General features: G+C 37.1%; 1 protein-coding gene across 4 annotated transcripts in view; it reads left to right on the forward strand.

Moving 5' to 3' along the window:
* The first annotated feature begins 3,560 nt into the window (after positions 1 to 3,560).
* The window catches only part of NSRP1 (nuclear speckle splicing regulatory protein 1), a 60,427-nt gene continuing 37,765 nt past the window's right edge, over positions 3,561 to 26,222 (forward strand). For 2 of the 4 annotated variants that reach the window (XM_047706873.1, XM_047706875.1), the window contains exons 1-3: positions 3,585 to 3,613; positions 4,046 to 4,075; positions 4,791 to 4,884. In XM_047706873.1, coding sequence (XP_047562829.1) covers positions 3,594 to 3,613; positions 4,046 to 4,075; positions 4,791 to 4,884 — 144 coding nt within the window. In that variant the 5' untranslated portion in view covers positions 3,585 to 3,593. Of the gene's footprint in view, positions 3,614 to 4,045; positions 4,076 to 4,790; positions 4,885 to 26,222 lie in introns of all 4 variants that reach the window. The other 2 variants (XM_047706874.1, XM_047706876.1) reach the window with 1 other exon arrangement.

A 26,222-nucleotide genomic window follows, 5' to 3' on the forward strand; every position in this document is an offset into this window, starting at 1 on the left:
CCCTGCTTCTGTCCTTTCAGCACCTTCAATTAAAGTTCCCAAACTTGGGTTCAAAACGTTAGGAGGCTTCTCTGTGTCTCTGATTCACTGCTACAGGTACCACCATTGCTGCAAACTCTGCCAAGGGTTTGAAGAACTTGAACTCTCTGAAACACTGCATCTGAGAAGTCAGTGTTCTACCTTTGGGAAAAATCTCACAATTGCTTCACTGCAACATCCCAAAGGCAAGGGGAGAATACAGGATTCAATACAGCAATTCAAAAGCTCACATTATATATAGCATATTGAGCTGGGTAATTTTGTGTAACTAATTCTGCATTCAGTCTCTTTAAGCAAGAGGCAGACAGTCTTGGCAGGGGGGCTTTATTTTTACCCTTTATTGATTCTTTTTTATTTTAAGCAAAATAACAGATACTTATTGTTTAAAGAGTCATCCTATTATAACTTTTAAGACCAGAGCCTTTCTCAGTCCCTCTTCACCCCTATTTTTCTTATTTCTGAGTCGACTATTTTCAATTCCTTTAGCTCAGGAATTAATACACAGCCCACAGGCTAAATCCGGCCAGTTGCCTATTACAATAAAGTTTTATTAGAAAAGCCATGCCCAGGGGTGCCTGGCTAGCTCAGTCAGTGGACCAAGTGACTCTTGTTCTCAGGGTCCCGAGTTCAAGCCCCACATGTAGCGTAGAGTTTATTTAATAGATAGCTAGATAAGAAGGAAGGAAGGAAGGAAGGAAGGGGGGGGCGTGGAAGGGGAAAGGGAAAGGTAAGGTGGAGGGAAGGAAAGGCCATGCCCAATTGTTTATGACTGCCTTTGCACTACAAGGGCATAACTGAATACCTGCCACAGGTACTAAGACCCTAAGACCCACAAAACCAAAATACTTACTATCTGACCCTTGGCATAAAAAGTTTCCCAACCTCTGGGGTGCCTGGGTGGCTCAGTGAGTTAAGCCTCTGCCTTTGGCTCAGATCATGATCCCAGGGTCCTGGGATCGAGACCCATATCGGACTCTCTGCTCAGCAGGGGGCCTGCTTCCTCCTCTCTCTCTGCCTGCCTCTCTGCCTACTAGTGATCGCTGTCTGTTAAATAAATAAATAAAATCTAAAAAAAAAAAGAATAAATAAAATTATAAAAGTTTCCCAACTTCTATTTTGGCTTTTGTTTTGACATGTACCTCCACAGTGTGAAATAACAAACTGTGTGGCTACACTTTTTTTTTCCTGACTTAAGCAATATTTATTAGCCTCCCAGTTTGCATTACAAAGATTTAGCTTCTTCCCCAGCATGTGTGTCCACACACACACAAACACATAAACATTTCCCATTCCTCCATTCTTTCCAATATATTACATTGTAATTTAAATTAGAATATGTTGATCTTCAGCGTTTGCATTATTGTGATTATGTATGCTATTTAGGGCTTAGCCATGTAGTAAATTACAACTATTTTCCTTTTCTGAACATCTTTTGATTTTCCTAGTAGTTAATGTCAAAAGAGTGGCGGAGTGACCAGAATAATAGCACCCGAAGTAGATTTCAGGGTAAAGAATATTACCATGATAAAGAAGGTCATTTCATAATGAAAAATAGGTCTCCATTAATTAAGAAGTCATAACAATCTTAAGCATTTATACATCTAACAACAGAGTTTCAAGGTACATGGAGCAAAAATAGATTAATACTACAATTCCAAAGAGACAGAAGTAGATTACTGGTTACCTAGGGTCAAAGGGTATAGGGTAACATGACTGACTGATAGATACATGCTTTCTTTCTTGGGCATTAAAAGCATTCTAAAATTGATTGCGGTGATGCTAGCACAACTCCCTGAATGTATTACAAACCATATCCCAACAAAGCTGTTTGAAAAAGAATGCCTGGGGGGCCCAGTCAGTTAAGCGTCTGACTCTTGATATTGGCTCAGGTCATGATCTCAGGGTGAAATTGAAACCATAATGGGCTTCACTGCACTGGGTTGTGTAGCCTACTTAAGAGTCTCTTGCTTTCCCTCCACTAGACCCTTCCCACTTAAAAAAAAAAAAAAAAAAAAAGAATGGCTATACTATGAAGAAATCCCACCTACACATAAATGGTAAATATGTTATTAAACATAATATTTTTCTTATTTTAAAATGTTTTTGAAAGATAATTGCTTAAAGCAAAAATAATTTATATGTTTATAACACAGGTAGCAATAAAATGTGTGAAAACAGTAACACAAAGTCTAAGAGGAAAATACTTTTGTAAGGTTTTTTAAATTATACATAGGAAAGTATAGTCATCATTAAAGACGGACTGAGATAAATTAAAGGTGTATATGAGAAACTCCAAAGCAACACCTAAAAAATTAAGTATGGCCAGTAAGCCAACAAAGAGTTTGCATCATAAAAATCTTAAGCTCAATCATAAAAATTACTTGATTAATCCAAAAGAGGGCAAAAAAAAGCAGGGAGGGTTAGAGAACAAAGAACAGATGGGGAAATAGAAAAACTGCAACCATATTCCTAATCGCTTTAAAGAAAATGTTCTAAATACCCTAATAAAAGAAATCATCCTATTAGACAAAAAAAGCAAGACCCAAAAATATACTATCAACATGAGATCCACTTTGAATATTAAGACACAAATAGATTAAAATAAGTTAAAAGTAAAAGAATGGAAAAAGATGTACTATGCTAACAAAGCGGACTGTATAAATATCAGATAAAGTACATTGAGAGAAATAAAAGAGTCATTTCTTAACGGTATAGAGATCAATGCAAGAAGACCTAACAATCCTAAATGTTTATATACCTAATAACAGAACTTCAAAACACAAGAGAATTAAAAGGAGAAATAGATCCACAATTATAGTTGGAGATTTTAACATCCTTCTATCAGTAATTGAAAAGGTATCTTTGGCTGCTGTAAGACTAGTTTGGAATGGGCCAAGTGCTAGTGAATGAACAGACGGAGTGTGACTGGATTTAAAAATGTACATAGATCCTATATGATTTTGATTTCTATACCCAGCATTACCACCATGTTATGAATCATTTCGTCCAATGAGCATATGCCCAGTATTCACGTATAGGTTTTTATCTTCTGTCAAGTTACCCTGGGCCAGGTATACTCACATTGAATACCGCGGCGGGGAAAAAAAAAAAAATCGATAGCCTTAGGGCAGTGTTTTTCAAACTTGAGTGATTATCACAGTTCCCTGGAGGGTTCGTTAAAATTCAGATGGCTGGGCCGCATCCCGGATGGGGATGCATTTGATGCCGTAGGTCCGGGAAAGGGCCAGAGAATTTACATTCTTAACGAATTCCCGGGTGACGCTCCACACTTTGGGAGCTACTGGCCTAGAATTGTCATTCCTTTCCTCGCATTAACTTCGAGACAGCCAGTTGGTTTCCAAACAAAGACGAAGACCGTAGGACTGGGTCCCCTACAGCGCGTAAGCAGCTCAAAAGCCGGGCTCTCAGCGGATCCAAGCGGTTCAGACCTTCCAAATCCGCGCGAGAGTTTACATGAGGACGTCGGCGTCTGCGTCTGCGTCTGCGTCTGCGTGACGTCGGCGTCGGCCACGTTCAGCGGAGACGAGAGCAAGATGGCGATTCCGGGCAGGCAGTGAGTGATCCGGGAGTTAGGGTCAGGCTGGGAATGGAAAATCACGGCGACTTTGTCTTTGGCCGAGGAGAAAAAGTGCGCTGGAAGTGAAGGGGCTTGTGCCGTCAGGGATAGAGACGGGGAGAAGCGAGAGATCCTGAGGAACATATTCCCCTCCCCCACACATTTTCCAGGATGGAAGCCCGAAGTTTGAGGGAGAAACTTGTGAGGAAATAAAGGAAGTTAGGCTGAGGGGCAGAGAGCGAGACTTTTCTATTTTCCAAAAGCTCGGTCTGAGGCCCCTCAGTCTTGCTTCCTACCCCGCGCTTGAGTTTCTCCCTGGTTGGATGCTTTCATGGGCAATGAGAAGAGAGACCATTCCTGGCTTCCTTAGAGGGCCTTGTTCTCCTTGGCTGCTCAAGTCCTGATTCCCGCCCTTCCTTCTTGTTTTAGGAATGTTGTGCAGAGAAGCCTCAGAAAAGGGTAGGCATATAGGGAATTGGGGTATACATTGCCGCAAGAGAGACAAATATTGTGTGTTCTTGGAAGTTTTACCTTTGATGTATAATCCTTACTTCCCGTGATCTCGGCATTTTAAAGGCCAAAACGTGAGAAGCTAAATGAGTTGGATCTGATGGCATGGTTCTCTTAGATGCTCATGAGTTCGATAGAGTGTAATGGGCATCTGTCCATGGCTACTTGGGTTTCTCAGTTAATGTAATCTTTAAAAATTTCTCGTGGGTGACATTATCCAATAACTTATTTAAAACTATGTAAGTATCCAGTAGGGAAAAACAAAACAAGACTAGATATTTTTTTGTTCGACCACATGGATAATTTAGAGTGTTTTCTAATTTTTAGTGGGCATAAACTGAACTTTCCACTAACGTGTTCTTTCTAAAACATTACTGTTACTTCACCGTCTAAAACATTTCTGAAGTCTTCAATTAATTCTCTTTGATTAATATGGTATTTGAATTTGGTCTTTACCTGCAAATAATTGCTTAAAAGCAATACTTAGAAAATCTTAATGGACATTAGAATTTTGAGATCACTGAAAAGCAGAAAAAATCTTATGTGTTCATAAGCTATTTGACATGTTTTGACTTGGTAGCTTCATCTGGAAGAGGTAGTGGATGTATTATTTTTTAACATTTAAGTATAATGGTGTAATTTCTATTTCAAAAAAAAAATGCAGGTATGGGCTTATTTTGCCAAAGAAAGCACAGCAGTTGCACCCTGTTTTGCAAAAACCATCAGTGTTTGGAAATGATTCTGATGATGATGATGAGGTAAGGGAACCTATGTTTTTCTATTGCATTGTTAGAAATGTAATTTTTTAAATTGAACTTGTGAATTTGATGTCTTTTCTTGCCTTAGGTATTTACAGAATAATAAAATAATTTATAGAATTATCAAAAGGAATATTTAAAGAAAGACTTCTCACTGATTTTTTTTTTTTTTCATGAGTGGTACATGGATAATCTAAGATTTTTTAAAGTTGTGAATTTCAGTTATTTCTAAGCAGTTACACAAAGTTGTTTTAGAGAGCTAATACTGATGTGACAAATTGTTAGTGTAAAGATCCCTGAAAATGAGCTATTAAGATGTCACCAATTGCCTAGAAATTTTTATTAGCGAAGTAGTTTCTTCTAAGACTACTTTTGTGGTTATTAATTGTCTGCTAAATGTAATTGCTCAGGTATAATTATGGTAGTTCTTGAAAGTACCATTGGTAGTACCACAATAATATCTAATATGAGTTATTTTTTATTTTAGCAGCCAAAACAGTGTTTTCCTGTGAAATCCACAGCTTATAGCAGAAACAACCCCATGTATATGCTTATCTAATACTTGAGTCATTTTCTGTATTTCTAAAGACTTTTCAGTCTGTTAATCTGGTACTTCCTTTGTTCTGGCAGAAAGATAGCTTCTCTTTCAGTTTTTATTATTTTATAAGGCATAGGTAGGTAATTGAACGTATTTGATACTTCTTTGCTTTTTGCTTTCCTTCTGTTGAAAAAATTGGCTCCAGATGCAGTCTACTTCCCTACATTACGCCCCGAACAACTATCACATTATGATTTTGATTTGCATTTCCCCGATGGCCAGTGATACTGGCCATTTATTTATCATGTTTGGAGAAATGTCTGTTCATATCATTTACCTATTTTAAAATTGGAGTATTTGTGCTTTTACGAGTTGTAAAATTTCTTTATATATTCTAGATACAAGTCCCTTATTAGATACAGTTTATTAATATTTTCTCCCATTCTGTGGGTTGTCTTTTCACTTTCTTGGTAGTATCCTTTAAAACACAAAAGTTCAGTTTTGAGAAAGTCCAATTTAGTTTTCTTAGTAGGTTTATACACTTTTGTGTCTTAACCTAAGAAATCGCTCCTTAATCCTGTGTCACAAAGATTTATGCCTGTATTGTAGTTCCACTTCTTAAATTTAGGTCTGTGATCCATTTTGAGTTAATTTTTGTATAGGGTGTGAGGTAGGGGTTCTACTTTATTATTTGCATAGGGTATCCAGTTGTCCCAACATCATTTGTGGAAGACTGTTCTCCATTGAATTGACTGCACCCTTGTCATTTGTTTTAAAAAAAAAAATATATATATATATATATTTTTTTTTTTAAAGTCATCAGTCATGGACATGCCTATTCTGTAGTTTCATGTAATACAAAGCGAAATATTTGAGAAGGATGGGTGTACACAAGCGGTCTAGAAAGTTTACGTACATTGTTGCTCTTCCTTTTGCATTGTGAAATGAGGCTGGTGGGCAGTGGGTATACTAGAACCAGAAAAGCTAGGGCTAGGCCAGTTTGCTCTTCTTTTCTCCGTCTATCCCTCCTTCCCTTCCTTCTTCCCTTCTTTTTCCTAGGGGGATTTCTTGCAGAGAATTGGGTACATAAGTAATAAAAGACTTAAGAAACCAAAAAGAGGATGGTGAAGCAACTCAGAGATCAGCAGCAGTAAGAGCAAGTAATGATAAAGGGAAGGATACAGGTAGCATATAGGTCCTGGAAGCCAAGGGCTAGGGTTACCTGGGAACTAGAGTCTTTAAGAAGGAGCTGAAGCCACTGTGGAGATTAATGTCTTAGGTAGGTAGAGAAAAAGGCAGAGAGGAATACTTGGTTTTTTCCCTTTCTCCCACCTTCCAGTATATCATCTTTGTTTTCCATTGGTAGAGCTCAGCCAGAAGCCAACTGACAAGAAAGCTGCAGCTTTGTTCTTAGTGAACAAATATAAAAGTTTTTCATTATAACATCTTATCAATAAAAAGATGAGTCTGATGAATTCCAGCATTGAGAAGTAAATTTCTTTGTTAAGTATATTTAAATATTTGAGGTCTGAATACCAGAATTCTTACTTAAAATTTAACAATTTAAGCAACAATAAAGTTATAGTGCTTTGGAAAATATAGAGAAAGATATTTTATGGTTTTCTTCCAAAAGAGGGCATTATATACCTGGAGAAGAGCTGCTGCAAAGCAAATCCATTGTTATTTACAGGATTCAGAAGCATTTAAGAACCCAAATTTAAGATCAGACTTTCCTTCCAGAGGTCCGGCAGACGGCCCTAGCAAATGACTTCAATTTTAATATGTGTTTGTATTGAGTTAGTTTAAACGTGGGAAAGTGGTATTTAAGTGGTTCCTCTTTTGAAATTATCAGAACTAATTAGGAATAATTAGTTTGTTCAGAGGCAGAGGAGATGGGAGTTTTTACTGTGTATGAGTAAGAGATTAATATTGTTTCCAGATGGTGTTGTCTGATCATAAGTGTTTGAGTGGTTTTGCTGTGATAGTAATGTGTTTATTCCATTTTTCCAAGTGTATCCTCTTCCAGTGTCATTGCCACCACCTTCCTCACTTAGATTATTTTAATAGCTTTGTAACTAGTTTCCTTATCACCTGTCTCCTTAAATTGATTTGAAATACTATGGACAGATTGATCCTTTTTTTTTTTTTTTTTAAGACTTTATTTATTTATTTGACAGACAGAGATCACAAGCAGGCAGAGAGAGAGGAGGAAGCAGGCTCCCTGTTGAGCAGAGAGCCCGATGCGGGGCTCGATCCCAGGACCCTGAGATCATGACCTGAGCCGAAGGCAGTGGCTTAACCCACTGAGCAACCCAGGTGCCCCCAGATTGATCCTTTTAAAGCACAGTTCTATTCACTTGTAACTATCTTGCTTTTGAGCCTAATTATATTTAAAATCTAAACTGCTAGTCCTGACATTGAAAGCCTTCACTAGCTTTGGCTTCAAAATGCTTACTAGCATTTGTTCCCTAACTGTGCATCTCTGTGCAGAGTGTAGTTTTTTTGCAACTCTGCTTTTCATCACACTAGAAGTCTTTCCATCCTTCAAAACCCATTGCAAAAGTGCTTCCTTCATTTTCCCCAGTGGAAGCAATCTTTTTTTTTTTTTTTTAATGATTTTATTTACTTATTTGACAGAGAGAAGGAACACAAGCAGGGGGAGTGAGAGAGGGAGAAGCAGGCTCCTCGCTGAGTAGGCACCCCAACGCGGGGCTCGATCCCAGGACCCTAGGATAATGACCTGAGCTGAAGGCAGACACTTAACGACTAAGCCACCCAGGTCCCCCGCCAGTGGAAGCAATCTTATCCATTTTCTCTTACTCTCCTTTTCTTAGCATTTAGCTTTTTATACCTTGTGATGTAAGTTCTTTGCATACAAGTCTTGTCACTCTACCAGCTTATGAGCTCCATGAGTTAGGATCTGGATATCTATGCTGATACATGCACTATAAAGTAAAATTATTTACTTGGATGTTTTAGTTGTCTGTATTGTAAAGAGCCAGGCAGTAGGTGTTTGGGCTTTGCCAGGCCAACTATTGAACTTTGCTCTCGTGTGAAAGCAGCCATTAGACAATATGTAAATGAATGATCATGACTAATTAACATATTCTAATAAAACTTCATTTACAAAAGGAGAGGTGGCTGGATTTGGCTATAACTTGCTGACCCTTGGTCTACACAGTTCTCAGAAGCACTTGTGATAACCAGTAGTATTTCGCAAATGTTACAGGATGGTCATTGACTAAAATAGGTGTTGCATGACAGGTTAAACAAGAAACTTCCTTTTAGATATTTCTTACTACTAAATACTTGCTCATTTTGCAGAGCACAGTGACTTTTCCTTTTAATCTTGGCAATTGAAATACTTATTTCTAGGCAGTATTCTTGTAGGATCCTTTTTTGCACAGTAATTCATAATGCCATGAAGAAGTATGATCGGTACAACCTGAAAGTTGTTGCAGTTTGTGTCTTTATCCAAAAGCAACAATTTTCAGGTTGGATGAAGATACAGAACTCTTTGATCTCTTCACAGAAGTATTAAGTTAAACTGGATAGCAAATGTTTATTAACTTAGTTTTTCATAAATGTATCAAAAATGTCAGAAAGTGGTGGATGATAACAATAACTTGTACTTTGAGTCTCTCAGAAGCCATGGTATAATCCTTTCATAGGTTAAGCATTCATTTTCATAAGATGTAAAGCATTTATAAAAACACTAATACATGGGACGCCTGGGTGGCTCAGTTGGTTGGACGACTGCCTTCGGCTCGGGTCATGATCCCGGAGTCCCGGGATCGAGTCCCGCATCGGGCTCCCAGCTCCATGGGGAGTCTGCTTCTCCCTCTGACCTTCTCCTCGCTCATGCTCTCTCTCACTGTCTCTCTCTCAAATAAATAAATAAAATCTTTAAAAAAAAAAAACACTAATACTTCAGAAAAATGAGGAAAACACATTTATAGACAAATATAGAAGAAAGAGAAATATCTGATACACACTAAAGATATTTCATCATAGTATAAGTAAGAAATGTAAATTGGGACAACAGTAAGCTGCTGTTTTTTACTATATTAGCAAATACTTTTAAAAATGTAATGGGGCGCCTGGGTGGCTCAGTGGGTTAAAGCCTCTGCCTTTGGCTCAGGTCATGATCTCAGGGTCCTGGGATCCATCTGGCATCGGGCTCTCTGCTCAGTGGGGAGCCTGCTTCCCCCCTCTCCCTCTGCCTGTCTCTCTGCCTACTTGTGCTCTGTCTCTCTCTCTCAAATAAATAAATAGAACCTTAAAAAAAAAAAAAAGGAAAGAAAGAAAGAAAGAAAACTGTAATGGGTGGGTGCCTGGGTGGCTCAGTCCGTTAAGCGTCTGCCCTCGGCTTGGGTCATGATCCCAGGGTCCTGGGATTGAGCCCCTTATTGGGCTCCCTGCCCAATATGCAGGGAGCGTATACCCTGCCAATAAGCAGGAAGGCCTGCTTCTCCCTCTCCTTCTGCCTGCTGCTCTACTTGTGCTCTCTCTGTATCTCTCTGTCAAATAAATAAAAATCTATTAAAAAAATGGTAATGGCAAGGTTTTGGCGAAGTGGGTGCTCACACTTGTGTTAGTGTAAATTGATGCCCCTTTTTGGAAAGCAGTTTTGCAAATTTGTGTCAACTTTATTTTATTTATTTATTTTTTAAGATTTTACTTATTTATTTGACAGGGAGAGATCACAAGCAGGCAGAGAGAGCGGGGGAAGCAGGCTCCCCGCTGAGCAGAGAGCCCGATGCGGGCCTCGATCCTAGGACCCTGAGATTGTGAGCTGAGCTGAAGGCAGAGGCTTTAACCCACTGAGCCACCCAGGCGCCCTGTGTCAACTTTAAAAGTCAAGTTAACCCTTAAAAAAAAAATAAACAAATAAATAAATAAATGAAACCTGTTATTTTTTTGGATGACAGCATGTGGTTATTTTATTTTTGAAAAAAATTATACATATTATTATTGTAATTTTGAAGAATAGAAGGAAATGAATGTTTAAAAAAGATATCCATAATTGAATATTCTTGAAGTGAGAAACATTTAAAAGCTTGATTTTGTATCAAAGACAAGCTGCCTTTATTTTCCCTTCTAAAATTCTCTCTTGAAGAAATTATCAGAAATTTGTGTTATGATTTATGGATATTTAAAAATCTTTGCTTATGATAGCAAAAACTTAGAACTGGTCCACCCTTCCATAGTAAAAGTATGATTAAGTGTGGTGCTATATATATACAAAATTGTTATAGATAAAATCAAAGGAAAAAAGAAAGTAAAGCATTTCAGAATTTTTTTCTTAACTTTTATTAAATTTTTTATTAATTTGTTTCAGGGGTATAGGTCTATGATTCAGCAGTCTTACACAATTCAAAGCACTTACCATAGCACATACGCTCTCCAGTGTCCATCACCCAGCCACCACATCCCTCCGACCCACCTCCACTCCAGCAACCCTCAGTTTGTTTCCCTCTGGTTTTATCCCTTTTCATTTTTTCCTCTCTTCCCCATGATCTTCTGCCTTGTTTCCCAAATTCCACATATCAGTGAGATCATATGGTAATTATCTTTCTCTGATTAACTTATTTCACTTAGTATAATACACTCTAGTTCCATCCATGTCTTTGCAGATGGCAAGATTTCCCTTTTTGATGGCTGCATAATATTCCATTGTGTGTGTGTGTGTGTGTGTGTGTGTGTGTGTGTGTACCACATCTTTTCTTTTTTTGGTAAAGATTTTATTTATTTGACAGAGATCACAAGTAGGCAGAGAGGAAGGCAGAGAGAGGAAGGGAAGCAGGCTCCCTGCTGAGCAGAGAGCCTGATGCAAGGCTCAGTCCCAGGACTCTGAGATCATGACCTGAGCCAAAGGCAGAGGCTTAACCCACTGAGCCACCCAGGCACCCCTACCACATCTTCTTTATCCATTCATCTGTTGATGGACATCTAGACTCTAGATGTCCATAGTTTAGGTATTGTGGACATTGCTGTTATAAACATTGGGGTGCGAGTACCCCTTTGTTTCACTACATTTGTATCTTTAGGGTAAATACCCAGTAGTGCAATTGCTGGGTCATAGGGTAGCTCTATTTTCAACTTCTTGAGGAACCTCCATACTGTTTTCCAGAGTGATTGCAGCAGCTTGCATTCCCATCAAAAGGGTGGGAGGGTTCCCCTTTCTCTGCATCCTCGCCAACATCTTTTGTTTCCTGACTTGTTAATTTTAGCCATTCTGACTGGTGTGAGGTGGTATCTCACTGTGTTTTGATTTGTATTTCCCTTGATGCTGAGTGATGTTGAGCAATTTTTCATGTGTCTGTTGGCCATTTGTATGTCTTCTTTGGAGAAAATGTCTGTTCATGTCTTCTGCCCATTTCTTGATTGGATTATTTGTTCTTTGGGTGTTGAGTGTGACAAGTTCTTTATAGATTTTGGATACTAGCCCTTTATCTGATATGTTATTTGCAAATATCTTCTCCCATTCTGTTAGTTGCCTTTTGGTTTTGTAAGCATTTCAGGATATTAATATTAGTTGTCTTTGTGTAGTGTACTGATGAGTGGTGGTTTTTTATATTTTTATGTATTTTCCAAATTTCCCACAATAGTTTTATAATTGAAATAATATTTTTTTTTTTTTTTTTTAAAGATTTTATTTATTTATTTGACAGAGAGAGACACAAGTAGATGGAGAGGCAGGCAGAGAGAGAGAGAGGGAAGCAGGCTCCCTGCTGAGCAGAGAGCCCGATGCGGGCCTCGATCCCAGGACCCTGAGATCATGACCTGAGCCGAAGGCAGCGGCTTAACCCACTGAGCCACCCAGGCGCCCTGAAAAAATATTTTTTAAGAAAAATTAATGGTGAATTTGATAAGCATTTTCCATAAGATACTTAGATTTCAAATCATGGTAAGATATAAAAGGAAATAACACATTTTATCCAACAGAAGACATAATGAGACAGTACTGGAACTACTTAAAAGCATAAAGTAAGGTGAAATAAGCAGAATACCAAACTGAATATGTATGATCATAGAAAGCTATATGTGTATGTATAGACAGAAAAATAAATGAGGGGCGCCTGGGTGGCTCAGTTGGTGCTTGGGATCAAGCCGTGCATCATTGGGCTCCCTGCTCAGCAGGGAGTCTGCTTCACCTTCTTTTCTCTCCTCCCCCCTGCTCATGTTCTGTCTCTCTCTCAAATAAATAAAAAATTTTTTTAAGAAGAAAGAAAAGAAAAAGAAATGAAACCCGTTATTTTTTTGGATGATAGTGTGTGGTATTTATTTATTTATTTATTTATTTTCATCAAAGATTTTATTTATTCATAAATATGTGTCAGAGATCACAAGCAGGCCGAGAGGCAGGCAGAGAGAGAGAGAGAAGAAGGAAGCAGGCTCCCCGCCGAGCAGAGAGCCGGACGCGGGGCCCGATCCCAGGATCATGAGACCATGACCCGAGCCGAAGGCAGAGGCTTCAACCCACTGAGCCACCCAGGCACCCCTATTTATTTATTTTTAAAGGATTTTTTATTTATTTGACAGAGAGAGACAGAGAGGGAACATAAGCAGGGGGAATGGGAGAGGGAGGAGCAGGTTTCCCGCAGAGCAGGAAGCCCAATGTGGGGCTTGATCCTAGGACCCCAGGATCATGACCTGAGCCAAAGGCAGATGCCCAACAACTGAACCACCCAGGCACCCCATTGTGGCTTTTTAAAAAAATTATTTTTGTAATTTTGAAGAATAGAAGGAAATGAGTGCTTTAAAAAAAAAAAAAAAAGGTAACCATAATTGTATATTCTTGAAGTTAGAAACATTAGTAACTGGGTTACATGATATACTTCAGTGTTTTCACTGTTTTTTAATCTTTCTCCACTTTAATTCCAGTCTTTTAAAAGCATTTTCTAGTGAAGTAGTCTTCATAGGTCTGTTTTTCCTAATGAAGAAACTAATCCTATTTTAGTTGAAAGCCGGTTTGGTTTGCTAATGGTAAGAAAAAGTTAAAATATTAATCCATCTCAACATAGTAGTACATCTGAACCAATAAAGTTTCAGTTGTGGTTTTTCATCAGTTATAATCATACAATTTTCTGTTTTTCTGGATATAGTCTGATACAGTTAAAAGGACAGTTTTATATAAATATAACAGCATATTATGTATAGAACTGGCAGAAAATTTATATTATTTTAATGATCACTAAGAATTTTTTTTTACACTTTTCTCATACTATTAAAATGAATTCCTGATGAATTCATGATACTGAATATATTTAGCAGCAGTATAGGCAATGAGGGATTTAAAGTAGTTGTGCAGTTTTGCTAAAAATGCATCCCTAGACTTGCTATACACGAGTGAAACAGAAGCATAAGAAAATGGAAGAAGACGGAGCACCTGGGTAGCTCAGTTGGTTAAGCATCTGCCTTTGGCTCAAGTCATGATCCCAGGGTCCTGTGATCAAGCCCCCTCTTAGGCTCCTTACTTCTCCCTCTCCTCCCCACTTGTGCTCTCTCTTGCTTCTCTATAGCTATCTCTGTCTCTTTCTCAAATAAATAAATAGGATCTTGTAAAAAACAATGCAGGAGGAGAGAAGACAGTATTAAATGATAGAATTCTGCTACCAGTGGGAGAGATCACAAGAAAATTCTGTACTTACTTAGTTTTTAAGTAAGCTCTACCCCCAGTATGGGCTTAAATCAAGAGTCACATGCTCTACTGACTGAGCCAGCCAGGTGCCCTGAGAATTTTCTATTCTTATTTCATCTTCCAATAGAATGAGAACATTAAAGAAGTAGTTGAGAGAACCCAGATAATGGATGAGATGAAGTAGGAATTTTTTATCTTTTTTAGGAAGGAAATGATGGGTTAATCATGAGTCCTTGTAGTTGTGTAAAGTTAATTTATGAATACTATGTTTAAATCTATGCATTTTTAGCCAAATTTACTTACTTTGGCACATGGGTGATTTTTAAAAAGTCTTTGATCTGAAATATAATTCATAAGCATTATTTTATTTTCCAACTTAAGAGTTTTTTGTTTTATAATTCCTGTCTCTTTATTGGTATTCTCTCTTTGGTGAGGCATTGTTCTCAGATTTTAGTTCTTTAGATGTAGTTTCCTTTAATTCTTGGAACACATTCTGTGTGTAGATTGTACTTGTTTCTTTGCATGGCTCTTAATTTTTGGTTGGGATCTGAAGTTTAAAATACTGTAATGTGGCAACTCTGGAAACCAGAGTCTTTCGTCTTTCCAAGGTTTATTGGGGTTTTTTTGCTGTTTTTGTTTTTTATGTAGTGACTTTTCTGAAGTAATTCTTGAAGTTTATGTATTTTTTTGTTGTGTATGGCCACTAGAGTTGTTGCTTGGTTAGCTTAGTGGTTAGCTAATGATTTGATAGAGATTTCTTTAAATACTTGTAACTAATAAGTCTCCAGTCTGCCAAGGGGGCTCTGTATGCATGTTGGGTATGTCTACAGTACACCACTAGGCATTTTACAACTTTGCCTTAGCGTTTACTTTTTGCTTCTGAAGAGCCTCAGGGTCAGTTGTGAGAGCTTAGGACTGTTTCAGGTCTTTCCTGATCTGGCACAAATGTCTTATATGCATGTGGACTTCATGATCCCCTGGATATGGGAAGCTTTCAAAGCTTCTTCTTGAATATCTTATTTCTCAACTTTTCTTTTTAAGCTTTTTGGTTAGCCTGTTGTTTTCCCCTTTAAAACTGTTATGCACTGCCACAGGCAGCCCTGATGTTCAGCAGTTGTCTATGATTGTTTTTGACAGACACCCCCAGGGAAAAGTCTGTTTTACTTTGGCACTCTGTCAAGTCAAATAAAGGCAGCCCTGTGAGTGGTGTGTCTTAAGGGAACCACCAGACACATCCAGTAATTCTCTGGGATAGGGGTTTTGAAGGATCTCTAACCCCATTCTGCCTTCTCTAGTGGCTGCTAGATTGCTGGATTCTGCCATGATTGTGGGCTGTTGTTTTTAGACTACCGTGGCACTAGGGAGGGGATGATGGAAATCTGGAAAGTTAAAAATGTCACAGAGTTCTTACTGAGATTCAGCTGTTCTTGAATAAATGCTCCCTAGACTTAAAGCTTTAAGCCATTAGTTAATTTCCAGAGTTCTAAAAAAAACTGATTCTGACAATTTTTTGCCAGTATGAAAAAGAGAAGTTTTATTGGTCCATGCTTTGCCATTTTGAGTGACTTCCCAGGTTATCTTTTAAGTGTCTCCAGTACATTTTTGCACACTCCAGATAGAGTCCTCGTACTGGTTTTATAAACACTATTGACTTCCCATTGCTCCTAGGATGGAGACTAGAAATCTTATTTTTGACCTACAAAGTCATCAATTATCTTACTATTCTTTTCATCCTCTTTTCCACTACCCTGCCCTATTTGATTCTTTAAAATTGCCTTAGGTTGGGGCGCCTGGGTTGCTCAGCCAATTGAACATTTTCAGCTCAGGTCATGATCTCAGAGTCTTGGGATCGACCTGCCTTTACCCCTTCCCCCAGCTCATGCTCTCTCTCTTTCAAATAAATAAATAAATAAATAAATAAATAATTACCTTAGGTCATGCAAGTGAATTTTAGTATCACTTTCAGGTACATATTGAAAAAATGAGGAATTTTGATTGGACTTGAATTGGTTTTATAGGTCAGCTTAGAAGAGAATTGATAGTCTGGTATTTTAGTCTTCATTTATGAAGATGGCATATGTCTTTATTTGTTCAGGTATTTTATATGTCCTTGAGTCCAGTCTGAAAATTTCTTCAATTGAGGTCACACACATCTTTGATTTATCTAGGTACTTTTATAGCCTTTGTTGCTGTTGTGTAAGGGAATTTTTTGTGAGTTATGATTACTAGTACCTGTGACAGCTTCTGGTTTTTTTGTTGATTTAATTCTAGTTCCTGTATAGATCTATAGCTTGATGACTTCTTTTGAGTTTGTCTCTTTTTAGTTCTTTTCATTGATATGTCTTATTCTTCTGTGATTATGTGTGTGCCGTTACTGCATTCTATGAAAACTACAGTATAGTGCTAAATAGAAAACAATGATAGAAACATTCTTGTTACACATCTGACTTTAATGGGAGTTGCTTATAAAGTTTTAAAATTAAATGTGATGTTTGAGCTGTAAGGTTTTGGTACTAAGAATTATTATAAATAAGTATTAAATTTTAATCTTTTTAACATCCATCGGCATAAATTTATTATTTGTTTAGTTTTTTGAAGTTAATCCATCGCCATCCCCTTATTCCTAGAATATTTGATTTGTTTTTAAATCTGATTTGGTGCACTCAGTAGTCTTTTTACCAGTGCTTTCCATTTCTGAGGTCTTCGGCTTAATTTCATTGTTGAGTAGTTTTTTAGCATGTGCTCATAAGGGCATTGTTTCTGAAGTTCTTAATTATTAAGGAATAATTGCTTATTGCTTTTATTACCTAAATATCTATTTGAATAGGTGTACTACTTCTAGAATAACGATTTATTTCAAAACCTTATAGATACTAGTCATTGAGAGGAAGTATAATACTGTATTTTTTTTTTAAGTCTTCTAGATGACTTACTTTTTTATTGGCTTGGACAAATAGTGGATATTTTATTTTTATTCTTTTAAGTTTAGTGTGTTTTGGTGCAAATTATTTTGAATAATTTTTTTCTTGGAATGAATTGTTGCTTTTTATCTAAATACCTAATTTTTTCTTCATTGCACAGAAATTTGCTGTCATCGTATCTATACTTTTTCTGATCCATTTACTAGGCTTTTTTGGAGGATCATCTTTCATATCATTGTGCATTTATTCTTTATTTCACTCAACAAATATTTAGTGATTCCTGTTCTGTGCCAGTGAACAAAACAAAGCCATGGCCGGCGTGGAGCTTACATTCTTGTGGGACGAAGAGAGGTAATAGTTACTCTAACAGATAAGTAAATTACATGTTAATTTAGAAGGTGACAAGAACCAAGAAAAAGTAAAGCCAGGTAGGATAAGAGAGTTAAACAGATATTTGGGGAAAACTCAATTTTTGTCTTTTTTCTCTGAATTAACCATTATTATCTTAAACCTTTGTGAGTATTTCAGTTATGTCTTTTCTGGTTTTTGCTGTTTTATTTATTATCTCTAATAATTGTTTCAGTTCTCAATAACTTTTCTTAGCTCTGCAGTCTCCCTTCCCATCCCTTTTATTGTTTTATTATCTAACTCTTAACTCATTTGATTGATCAATTGATTTTTTATTTTATTTTATTTTTTTCAGTGTTCCAAGATTCATTGTTTATGCACCACACCCAGTAACTCCTTCGATTTAATTTGATGGTCTTATTTTGAAGAAATTTGACAGGAAAGAGAGAGAAGAGATAGAGATGATAACTTTAAGGAATAATAGTGGAGTTGGTGGAATCTTCCTTTTTGTTGTTTTCTTAGGGTAGCAATGATTTATGCATGTTTAAGCTGGAAGGGAAGACGCTAAAGGAAAAGAAGAGTTTATATAGCTAAGGTGTCAAAGAGTAAATTGGTCTGTATCACACAGAGTACCTAGGTAATAATAAGAATTTTGAAATTAGAAGATCTGCCTGATTCCAGAGTCTATGCTTTTAAACATTATAATGTACTCCCTTTGAGAGGTAGGTTGTTTATAATGGAATTTTCAAAGTAAGAGAGAATGGATTTCAGAAGCAACAGAAAAAGGGTTAGTTGGGAGACTGGCCAGAGATAAGACAGACTTCAAAGACTCCATCCTGTTTACTAGTTGGGAAAGGAACACAAATAGAAGTTATGTTAAGACATGGTTTTTACCATATGAAATTACACAGCTCTGTCTTGCGGTGACTTAGGAATATATTGAGTAGATGGGGCTATTAATTGTCAACAAAGTTGGTATCCAGTTGTCGAGAATTTTTTTTTTTTAGAGATTTTATTTATTTGACAGACAGATATCACAAGTATGCAGAGAGGCAGGCAGAGAGAGAGGAGGAAGCAGGCTCCCTGCTGAGCAGAGACACCCCCCGACACCACCCTCCCCACCCCCCCACCCCCCGTGCAGGGCTGGATCCCAGGACCCTGGGATCATGACCAGAGCCGAAGGCAGAGGCTTTAACCCACTGAGCCACCCAGGCGCCCCTAGAATATTTTTTTTTTGAAGAGTCTATTCCAAGGGTTTTCAGTGGAGGAGTCACTACTTGAAGAGGGGCATTAGGAAGTTTTTGGAGTGACTTTTGCTTATTGAAGTTTTTTTTTTTTTTAAAGATTTTATTTTATTTATTTATTTATTTATTTCATAGAGAGAGATCACAAGCAGGCAGAGAGGCAGGCAGAGAGAGAGGAGGAAGCAGGCTCCCTGCCGAGCAGAGAGCCCGATGCGGGGCTCGATCCCAGGACTCTGAGATCATGACCTGAGCCGAAGGCAGCGGCTTAACCCACCCAGGCGCCCCTGCTTATTGAAGTTTTTGAGAGTATTACTGACACCAGTTTTTGATGTGGGCCAGAGAATGTAGATACTCTGTATCTCATGACCCCATCCATATAGGTAAGATCCCTCTGAACCTTTATATAGATGAAAAACTATAATTTTATGAGGCTAGACTGAAGTTCTTTTTGCACATAAACACAAAATATGGTTTGTACATTTTTATTAAATAGATTTTAATAAAATAAAAATTTAAATACTTTTAGAAAGTATTATTTTTGCATAGCAAAATGTATGCTGAAATTTCCTCTAATTTGACAGCCTTGTAGATGGAGGGAAGATTATATCTTATTTTGTTTAGAATTTTACTGGGGATGGAGGGTGGGGAGAACTTTTACAAAGGGTTCACCGTTTAAGAAAATCCAGTCACTGTCACCAGTGTCACTTGGTGGTATTTGTGTCATTAGTTCTGTAGTCAGCATTTGTATTTGTAACATTAATGGTGATTACAGTGAGTCTACATGGTAGAATGATACTTTGATCCTGTCTTCTGATGTGCTTATGCATTTACATATATAAATAGAGTTTATATTCCATTATAAGTTACTTTCCTTTATTCTTTATAGTTCTTTATGGGTGTATATATGTTTGTATCCAAAACTTCATGAAAAAGAAGGAATGTGTATATAATTTTTAAAAATTGTGTGTAGAAAGTTTATTTTCTGTGTGTTTCATTTCAATATAGATAAAAGGGCCCTATAAAAGAAGGGTATTGGTAATAGAACTGAGAACTGCCGCTCTGTGCCTTTCCCAGTGATGTAAAATGGCTCATTTATTGTATTTTAAATTCCCATAAATATGTGGATCTGTTTCTCTAGACTGTTCTATTCCATTAATTTCTTTCTCTAATCCTGTTCCAGTGCAGTTTTATTTCAGTTACTTTAGCATTATAATTGGGTTTGATATATAGTAGGACAAAGAATGAGGAAAAATAGTATTTATTGAGTACTTGCTGTTAGCCATTGCCCTAAGTGTTGTATATTAATTAGTTCATGTAATCATCACAGTACCACTAAATATTATCATGTTTTGTTAAACCTAAGATGCTTTGTTAGTGATGCTTTCTTGATGGTATCAGAAAGTGTCAGTGAAAGGTTTTCATTTGGCACATCATTATTGCCTCCTGGGTGATAACTGTTATTTTTAAGATGTCACCAATCTCTAAGACATTAAAATATGAAAAAATATGTTGTAGAATCATTTGAAATAGGATGTTGTCATCTTTGTTTTACAGTTGAGGAAGTAAATGGGCAGAGAGTTTAACCTGCCTAAGATCACATAGTTAATTGACTTCATAGCTCATATGCTTGGTTGGGATCTTTTAAATTTATTGTTATATTTTTCTCAGTGTTTATTTCTGATATATTGCAAAAGTTATGTGTGCTCTAGGTTCATGGTAAATACCCTTTTTCAAATTGGAGAAGTTGCCCTCTATTGTAGGTGTATCATTTCTAAATCTTCTTGTTTACAATTAGTGGGTAATCCTGCCTACTGGGTCCATCTCTACGGAATTCTCTATCAGATAATCCTCCGTGTGAGAGAATACACTTTCTGCTCTTGATACTAAGCTTATCCATGAGACTTGTATAACCAGTGGAATGTGAGTGAAACTGATAAGCTATATTAGAGCAGAAGCTTTCAGAGCCATCTCATGATTTAGCTGTTGCTTTTCCGCTCTGCCATATGAACAGCTTGTTGCAGATAGAGACTACCTTCAACCTGGAATGAAGACAGTATGGGCCTACAAGTCATCTGTAATGGACACATAGCATGAGCAAGAAATAAATCTTTATGCTATAAGCCATGAGATTTTGATGTTGTTTGTTAACACAGGATAAATTAGTGGAAGTTGACCAATCTAGAATGCTAAAAATTTTTATTAGGCATTTGGATTGAATTTTACCACATTTTCTCAACATCTATTACTATGGTGAATTACATTGATAGATTTTTCTAAAGTGAAACCATGCTTTACTAGAATAAATGTCTTGGTCTTGATGTATTTATTCTTTTATATGTGCAGCTGGGTTTTGTTTGCTATTTTTTTGTTGTGGCAAAATATACATAACATAAAATTTCTCTTTTAACCGTTTATAGGTGTGGCATTAGGTACATTCACATTGTGCAATCATCACACTCTCCAGCACTTTTTAAGTTGTAATATGGAATCTCCTAGGGATCCCCACGATCCTTTCATGAGGTCTGCAAAGTCAGACTGTTTTCATAATAACAAGACTTTATTTGTTTTTACTGTTGTCTTTCTCAAAAGTGTACAGTGGGGTTTTCCAGAGGCTGCATTACAGATGAATTGCAACAAATTGAACACAGCAAATTTGAGCAATCTTCTGTTAAAGAGATGCACCAAAATATAAAACATGCTACTCCTCTTACTAAATGTATTTGTAAAGTACATTTATTTTAATAAGAGTGTTGTTAGCATGAATGAATTTATAGTTGTTTTTCAGTGACTTAATAATAAAATTTTGTGGGCGCCTGGGTGGCTCAGTGGGTTAAAGCCTCTGCCTTGAGCTCGGGTCATGATCTCAGGGTCCTGGGATCAAGCCCCGCATCGGGCTCTCTGCTCAGCGGGGAGCCTGCTTCCCTCTCTCTCTTTGCCTGCCTCTCTGCCTACTTGTGGTCTCTCTCTGTCAAATAAATAAAATCTTTAAAAAATTTAAAAAAAAATAATAAAATTTTGTTTTAATATCTAATATGGTAAATATTGATAGGATGACCCATAGAAGCAAAAGTCCTGGGTCCTCAGTAATTTTTAAAAGTATTTAAAAAGGTCCTGAGACCAAACTATTTAAGAATCTCTGCCTCAGTTAACAGAGAAAATATGTTCCTTTAAACTGCAAAGTGATATGTTGCATTTTGTTCTTAACTATTCAGATTTCTACTTTTCAGCTAATGTTGGCCATTTATATTTTCTGAAATAATCACTCATTTTTCCCCCCAGGATTCAAATCATATTTGTAGAGAATTTCTATAGTAGTTAAAATGTTTTCTAAAAATCTCTTCTGAATTTGTAATTCTGTCTCATTTTTATTCCTGAGTTTGTTTTCTCTCCTTTTTCTTGGTCAGACCTGACAAAAGTTTGCCTAGATCACTTACTACATTTTGAAGAATCAGCTTTTTGATTACTGGTCATCTACTCTTTTAGTTTTCTATTATATTACTTTTTTCTTTATTATTACCTTGTAATCTTTTTTTTTTTTTTTTTTTTTTTTTTTTAAAGATTTTATTTCTGAGTAACCTCTACACCCAGCATGGGGCTTGAACTTAAAACCCTGAGGTCAAGAATTAACACTCTCTACTGACTGAGCCAGCCCCGGGTCCCCTTGTAACCTTTCTTTATTCTTAATTTGTTTTCTTTTAAATTCTACTGAGAAGTCTTTTTTCTTTCCTAAGAAACTTGTTAATGGCTATAAATGTTTCCACAGTTCTGCGTTGCATGTCATAAGCTTTGTTTTTTTAGTGGCCTCATTTTTTTCTTTTTTAAGATTTTATTTATTTAATTTGACAGATAGAGATCACAATTAGGCAGAGAGGCAGGCAGAGAGAGAGGAAGGGGAAGCAGGCTCCCCGCTCAGCAGAGAGCCGGATGTGGGGCTCGATCCCAGCACCCTGGGATTATGACCTGAGCCGAAGGCAGTGGCTTTAACCCGCTGAGCCACCCAGGCGCCCCGACCTCACTTTTTTTAAAAAAGTAGTTCATAACTTTTGTTTTGAATCTCTTTTTTAATGCAAGAATCATTTAGAATTTATTGGTTTCTTTGATGTTGGTTACTTCATGCTGCTTGTACTTGCGTTAAGAATATTCTCAAGTAATTCTTTTTGAGTATATCTGTGGGTAATAATTGAATCCTTGCAGACTTGCATATGTCTTTATTTTGCCTTCACACTTGAAAGATAGTTTGGGGGACGCCTAGGTGGCGCAGTCAGTTAAGCCTCTGCCTTCGACTCAGGTCGTAATACCAGGGTCCTGGGATCAAGTCCCGCTTCTCTTTCTGCCTCTGCCTGCCGCTCTGCCTGCTTGTGCGCTCTCTCTTTCTCTGATAAATAAATAAATAAAATCTTTAAAAAAAAAAAGATAGTTTGGTTACATATAGAAACTTTTTAAAGTATCATACTTTGTTTTATTTTTATATCCACTCTTCGCAAATAGAAGTGTGTGGTGTCTATCTAATTCTTTGTGAGTAATCCACTTTCTCAACTTCCTTTCTCATATGTTTTAGGATTTTTCTCTTTATTTATCCTTGATATTCTAAAATTTTACCAGGCTTACTCAAGTTTCTGTGTTCACCCTTTCCAACTAAGGGCAGAAATGAAATCTCTGTTATTTGCCTTTTCCAAAAAAGGAGGTATATAGAGATCTACCCGTATTGCTGCTTTTAATGCAGAAACTGCAGTTAATCTGTCTTCTGTCTTTTCCTATTTTCTCTCCCTTACCTCAGAATTTGTAGCTCCCTGGGAACTGTTCCCACCTTTTCTAGCATTCAGTCTCTATGGGCAGTTTGGTTTCTTGCCTTATATCTTCCTCAGGTTTCCAGTATATTAAAAGTACACCTTCTTGTTTTCTGGCATAATTGTGGATTTCCTGTCATTTTGAGGGTTTGGATTAGGAGGAGGAGAAGCAGGAGAAGGAGGCTGCAGCATGTATTAATTTGCCACCTTAAACCAGAAGCTTGCATTGTTTTCCTAGCTTAAGATCTTGGGCAGATTGTTTAATCTCTCAGTTTCAGTTCCACATTAAAAACAACAGCAAACCTTCTATTTTATAATATGATCTAAAAGTTTATTTTAAGGATTAGAGAGTGTACCTAATACAGTGTGGGGCATAGAGTAGCTGTGTAATAAATAGTACCTGTATTGCTATGATATTAAATGCCTACTATAGTGCATGGCATAGAATGGAAGTGTAATGAATGGTGCCCAGATTGCTACAATGAAACTGGTATCTTCTGTGTGTGCAGTAAAACTAAATCATCATTAATCATTGGTCATCTGAAATTTTCTTGTGCTATCTCCATGTTAGGTTGTGTTTGACAGTCATAATTTTGGTAGCCTGCTTTTTTAATAGAATCTTGATCTTCATGCTGGGTTGTGGCCATTAGGTAAGGGCCATTGTATTAGAAAAAAATTCCATTCAGAAGGTAGTAATAACCGTAGTTATATTTTTGAATTATGTTTGATTGTTTGCAATCTTATTGTACCTTTTTTACTCATTTTTTAACAGTTTCTAATTAGAAGATAATAAAGGCTTTACTTCCAAATATGCTGTTAAATAACAAAATTAGCTTTTTATTTTTCTGAAACCATACCCATCTTCCTCATCTATTGGCAGGCTTTGCTATTGCCTATTCCAACTTGACCATAAAAAAATCATTTAAAATTTGTTTTCCTTTATTTTCATGTTGTGTTTCAGTGTGTATAGTGAGACAAAAAGTAATAATCCTCCATCTCATTCTTGGATTTATCAAAAGCTGAAAATAAAATAGATCAGATCACTTTCTGGAACAAAATTACTTTATTAGTTTAGTAATAATTTGAGGTTACTTTAAAGATAAGAAGCAGCTTTTGGGAGAAGATTCATTTCCTGCCTTTGGGCTTTATCTGCAAGAACTACATCTTCAGTGTCAAGAGATTGTGTGTTTAGAACTGAACTCTAATAAAGTCTGTACTGGGGATGCTGTACACCTGACTTGGTCATTGTGATTATATATTAGGTGCCAAACTGTTGCTTGTCTTTCAAAAAAAATTGCCAAGTGTATTTCATTAAAATCGGCCTGTGTGGGGACAACAAGACCTTGACTTTTTAAATTTTATTTATTTGACAGAGACACAGCGAGGGAGGGAACACAAGCAGGGGGAGTGGGAGAGGGAGAAGCAGGCTTCCTGCTGAGCAGGGAGCCAATGCCAGGCTGTATCCCAGGATCCTGGGATCATGAACCCCAGCCGAAGGCAGACGCTTAACGACTGAGCCACCCAGGCGCCCCACAACTTTGACTTGATTATAAGTGTGCTAGTTATTACCAACATAGTTAATGATGTCCCTTTGGAAAATAAGTTTGTGTTTCTAAGTGGAATAAATTGTAGTTTTCCTTTTATTAGTGAGTCAAGCAATAATAGGAAGAGGTCATTAATTATAGTAAATATGTTTTCACTAAATCTTATAAAATGTTTTCTCCAACTCTTTGATGCAGCATAGGATATTAAAAACCATGTTCTGAGTTTGTTTTCCTTAAATCTGTATCTGGCACAGTGTTAAAGAACTATACCTTTTTTTATGAGCAGTCTAAAATTACACTCCTTTAAACACTCCTTTTATGCTTCTCCCACTTCTTGCTATGTCTTTTCATCATAGAGAAATTGTCATACAAAACAAGATTATTTCAGAACTGCATCTTTCATATTTTTTTTTAAAGATTTTATTTATTTATTTGACAGAGAGAAATCACAAGTAGGCAGAGAGGCAGGCAGAGAGAGAGGAGGAAGCAGGCTCCCTGCTGAGCAGAAAGCCTAATGTGGGGCTCGAACCCAGGACCTGGGATCATGACCTGAGCTGAAGGCAGCGGCTTAACCCACTGAGCCACCCAGGCGCCCCACATCTTTCATATTTTTATGTCTGTGTGTGTTTGTCTTTCTGGTACTGAGATATCTCTTTGGCAAGGGAAGGAACTGTTACTTACGCAGTAAACTTTTTAAACATGCAGGGAATTTAGTCATAGTCCTCATTTCGGGGTACAATTACATTATCAGCCTGACAAGGCTCTTTTCCTGTTTTATTAGTTTTCCTCTTCATCCCTAATCCCCTCTCCCATTCCCCTTTAAACATACCCTGATTTGATAGGTATGCTTGAGGATGTGTCCTTTTATATTGTGTTGTTTTGAGTATGTTTTATATATGTAAATACCATTGTATTACAGATCTTTTTAAGTCAACACTGCTAGTTCATTCTAACTACAGTATATATATATATGTGTGTGTGTGTGTGTGTGTGTCAACTTTATCTGATCCTATTCCCTTAAGAAATAAACATTTAGGGGCGCCTGGGTGGCTCAGTGGGTTGAGCCGCTGCCTTCGGCTGAGGTCATGATCTCAGGGTCCTGGGATCGAGTCCCACATTGGGTTCTCTGCTCGGCAGAGATCCTGCTTCCCTCTCTCTCTCTGCCTGCCTCTCCATCTATTTGTGATCTCTCTCTGTCAAATAAATAAATAAATAAAATCTTAAAAAAAAAAAAAAAAAAAAAAAAAAAAGAAATAAACATTTAAATTACCCTCTGTTCCTCCTACCACAACAATATTGTAAGGAAAAAAAC

This window comes from Lutra lutra, chromosome 16 (assembly GCF_902655055.1).
Source record: "Lutra lutra chromosome 16, mLutLut1.2, whole genome shotgun sequence".
Lineage (NCBI taxonomy): Eukaryota > Metazoa > Chordata > Mammalia > Carnivora > Mustelidae > Lutra > Lutra lutra.